The sequence below is a fragment of the Serinus canaria genome, chromosome 20 (genome assembly GCF_022539315.1).
Source record: "Serinus canaria isolate serCan28SL12 chromosome 20, serCan2020, whole genome shotgun sequence".
In the NCBI taxonomy this organism is placed as follows: domain Eukaryota; kingdom Metazoa; phylum Chordata; class Aves; order Passeriformes; family Fringillidae; genus Serinus; species Serinus canaria.
Window position 1 is genome coordinate 10,022,400 of NC_066333.1, and position 4,359 is coordinate 10,026,758.

The following is a 4,359-nucleotide window of genomic DNA, read 5'->3' on the forward strand; positions in this document are numbered from 1 at the left end:
CATGGTTTGTAACCAAATGTCTCATTTTGGAGTAACAGAATGGGTGGTGTTGGAAGGGCCCTCTGGAGATCATCCCCTCTGACCCTGCTGCTCAGGCAGCTCACCTGGGGCAGGTGACACAGGAACGTGTCCAGGTGGGCCTGAAATGTCTCCAGAGACAGAGACTGCCCGGTGTCCCTGGGCAGCTGTGCCAGTGACCTACCACCCTTAACGGAAAATTATTCCTTCAGGTGGGAATTTTTTGTATTTTAGTTTATGGCCATTTCTCCTTGTCTGGTTGTTAGGCACCACGAAAAAGAGTCTGGCAACATTATCTGCCAGGCCTTGGGGATATTTGTATATTTGAGGACTGAGGAGCCTCTCTCAGGCCCTTCTCCTCCAAAGACATCCTGAGAGAGAAGCCCCAGCCCCCTCAACATCGCTGGGGCCTCCACGGCCCCTGTCCTGTAGCTCGGAACGCTCTGTTGGTTTCCGCGGGGGTTCCGGGGTGCTCTGCTCACAGAATCCCACAGGGGGCTCAGGACGGCCGGCACCTCTGGGACCTCCCAACCCCCTGCCGAGGGAGCGGCACCTGCAGCGGCTGCGCTCGGAATGGCCCCTGAGGGGCCCGCTCAGGTGTGCAGCCCCCAGCGAGGGGCAGTCCCTGGAGAGGGGACGAGGACGAGCCCCGCGGCCCCGCAGGGCCCGGCTCCATCCCCGGTGGGGCTGGGCCACGCCGTGACGTCAGGCGGGCGCGCGGGAAGCGCTCGCGGCGCTGTGACGTAATTCCGTGTCCGGCCCCGCCTTTTCCTTTCCTCCCGGCCGCGCGCGAGGTGGGAGCAATGGCGGCGGGGCAGGGGAAGGCGGCGGGGCCGGAGGGAGCGATGGGGGCCGGGGCAGCGGGGCCGGGAGCGGTGGCGGAGCCCCGGAAGCGATGCTGAGGGCGGAGACGGAGAGATTCGGCTACAGGGCGCAGCCCGTGGGCCCGGCCGGGCTCCGGCATCACCTCACGGCTCTGGTGACTGCAGTCACCGACGAGACTCAAGAGAAAGGCTGGAGCTGAGTCAGGGAGGGTGAGGGTGGATTTTGGGAAAAGGTTTTTCCCCAGAACCAGACACTGCCCAGGCTCCCCGCGGAATGGGCACGGCCCCGGAGCTCCAGGAGCGTTTGGATAGCGCTGCCAGGGATGCCCAGGGTGGGGTTGTTGGGGTGCCTGTGCAGGGCCAGGACTTGGCCCCGGTGATCCCTGTGGGTCCCTTCCAAACGGAGATACCCCGTGATCCTTGCAGGTGTCTGTGCTCAGTGCCTCAGCAGGAGCAGGGCGACATGCAGAACGACGCCGGCGAGTTCGTGGACCTTTATGTCCCTCGGAAATGGTGAGCAGGAACCCAGGAGCCAGCCAGGGCTGGATGGACCCCAAAATACCCCAAAATCCATCCCAAGAACATCCCTGGAGCCCTCACCTGTGCAGAGGAGCTTTTTGTAGCAGCGAATATCTGTAGGGGGAGAAAAAAAATTGCTATTTCTGTCAATTTAAAAAGTCAGTAAAAATAAGCCACTTCTATGAATTTTATTAGATTAAGTCAAATATGTTTTACACCCTGTGATTCCTGAGTATCCCAGCCTGAGTGTCTCTGACAGCTATAGTGTCTTCAGCAAGAAAGGCATAGGAACTAATCTTATTCATTACCTTGACTGTATTTTTCCATTTTGGAAAAGAAAATAACATTCTGTGTGTTTTGAAGGCCTGTACACTGGATGAAGGTGAACTGGACACATAGAAACCAAAGTGAAGGGAAAATTGACTAATAAGTGTGATGCTACCCAGTGAAAATATGCTTTAAATGTACTTAAAGCTGGATTTTAATCTTCTAAGTAGTGAAAGCTTAAACTTTACTGTGTAAATTTCTTGTGCAATTTTGATTTGCCTGTAGAATTGGCTCTAGTAGCTTTCTTTGTCATTGTCACTGCCTGTTTCCTTTTGTTTAAATCTGTCCTGCTTTATTCCTCAGCTCTGCTAGCAACCGAATCATTGGTGCTAAGGATCATGCTTCCATTCAGATAAACATTTCTGAGGTAAGTTTATCCACAGAATATGTGATGAGAGAGCTAAACCTTTAAACTTTTGATAAAAGTTACAGAATTAAACAGCTTGTGATGTATCTTCAGTAAAAAAAGTCACAGTAGACCTTGACTCCTGCAGGTTCCCAGTTAATAGATGTGGGTTCCAATTAATTTAAGCTCTTTGTAGCATGGTTTGGAGGTATTTTTCCCCAACTGTTTATTAAATTCAGCTTTCAGGAATTCTTTGGACACAGTGTTCCTGTAGCTTATGAGTTACAGAGCTTGATTTGGTTCTTGAATGGGAGACCACATTCCCACATCTTTTAAAAATATGAGTCTCCTGAATTATCTCACAAAAAAAAAAACTTTAAAAAACCACCCTGATTCTGATTTCCTGCAATTGTTAAGGAATTGTTCACCATGTTTCATTCTTTCAGTGAATAACCCCTATTCCCTTCTGATCCCTATTCCTTGTTTTCAAGGGATCAGAGATTAGCAGAACATGGAAATGAGCCCACCTGGTATTACAGGGCTCACTACACTGTTTAAATCCATGATTTAAATCTTTTAGTCATTTTCCTGTTAAATGTCTCAGCAGCTTGACAAAGTGAGACAGTTTGTCTCTCAGCTTGGACGTTTTCCTACCCATGTAACAACTCTGTCCCTTTCCCTCTTCAGTTCAGTTTTCCATTATATGACCTCAGTTAAAAGTAACAAAAAAAAAGAGTAAAGGCAGGAAAATCTACTTTACACAGAGCTTTTCCATTTGTTCAGAACTCAAATATTTTTTTCTTTTAGCTACCACTTCTTGTCAATCTGTGTGATCCACTAAATTTAATGGCTGCACTGTGTAGCTACAGATTTGTTGTGCAGAGATCATTGTAGTTGACTTTCTGACTCCAGTGTTTGCCTTGAGGTTTTGTGGTTTATTTTCTCAACACTGCAAGTATTTTTCTGCGTTTTTCTATTTTTAACTTTGAGTTGCTTGTCATGTGTGCTGTGAGAGTGTAAAACTTTGCTGTGGTTGCAGGTGGACAAGGTGACAGGCAGGGTGAATGGCCAGTTCAAGACTTACGCCATCTGCGGCCCCATCCGGAGAATGGTGAGTGCCTTGCTGACCTGCAGAATTGCTGTGCTGCTGCTGCTGATCACTAATCATTAATTAGCTGTTTGTCTGGCCCTGAAAACACTGTGGGAAGTGTGTTTCCACAGGGGTTTTTGGGGCAGAGGAAACACATGAACAAATTCACAGCATCACAGAAAGGTTTGGTTTGGAGAGACCTTAAAGCTCATCTCATTCCACCCCTGCCATAGGCAGGGACACCTTCCAGTGTCCCAAGTTGCTCCAAGCCCTGTCCAGCCTGGCCTTGGACGCTTCCAGGGATGGGCAGCCACAGCTGCCCTGGGCACCCTGTCCCAGGGCCTCGGATCGCTTGAAATAATCAATTTCTTCTGGAGATATTTGCTGGAGTTTCTTTTAAAGTAAAGTATGCAAGTGATTTTCTTTTAAGAATATATCAAGGTACTAATTCTGGCTTTTATCTGTTTATAATTACTGGAGATGATACCACCTTGACTTCAAAATGGTGCGAGGAGTTCATCACAAGTCCACTTCCCCATAAATATATGTTGTTCATGCAAATGCATGTTTTTATGCAGTTAAAGTGATTCCTTAGCCTTAAGGATGACCAAAAAGTAACAGTTTATTTTGAAAATACTAATCTGCACTAACTGCTGCAGCTGCCTCTCTCCCACATGTGTCAGCAATTATTTGGACACTTGAGAATATTTCCTTTTCTCTCTTTACAGGGTGAATCAGATGACTCCATTTTGCGTCTGGCAAAAAATGATGGAATTGTTTCCAAGTACGTATGTTTATCTTACCCTCTAACTCCTGCAGGGGGAACTTCCATTCCCAAATCCAGCTTTTAGGAGGACATTCTGTACATTGTATTTATAGGATGGTTACACATTTGGTCAAAGATATTTACTTGAGCTGTTGAAGCAAACTCATTTGTAACAATGTTTATTTCATTTTCTTGTAGGAACTTTTAACTGAAGAAACTCCAGGATGGAACATGTGAAATAAACAGTTCAAAATTACATTGTGCTGTGTCTTTTGTTTAAGTCATAAACATGAGTGGGGTTATTATAGTTAGTCTTGAAAGACTTGGAAATGTGTCTTAAAAATATACAGATTCTCACTGTGAATTCTTAAAACAAATCAGCTTGTAAAGCATTGCCAGAGTCAAGGATTTCCACTTTGTTCTTGGCTTCACTGTCACTGTTCTTTTCCAGATTTAATAAGTTTTGCAT

At 46.8% G+C, this 4,359-nt stretch overlaps 1 protein-coding gene across 1 annotated transcript; it reads left to right on the forward strand.

Moving 5' to 3' along the window:
* The first annotated feature begins 737 nt into the window (after nt 1–737).
* RPS21 (ribosomal protein S21) lies at nt 738–4,146 on the forward strand. Its single transcript, XM_009093121.4, has 6 exons — nt 738–812; nt 1,269–1,355; nt 1,992–2,055; nt 3,074–3,145; nt 3,853–3,908; nt 4,089–4,146. The coding sequence occupies exons 2-6, from the start codon at nt 1,306–1,308 to the stop codon at nt 4,096–4,098; spliced, it is 252 nt and encodes an 83-aa protein (XP_009091369.1). The 5' UTR covers nt 738–812; nt 1,269–1,305; the 3' UTR covers nt 4,099–4,146.
* Nucleotides 4,147–4,359: the final 213 nt, after the last annotated feature.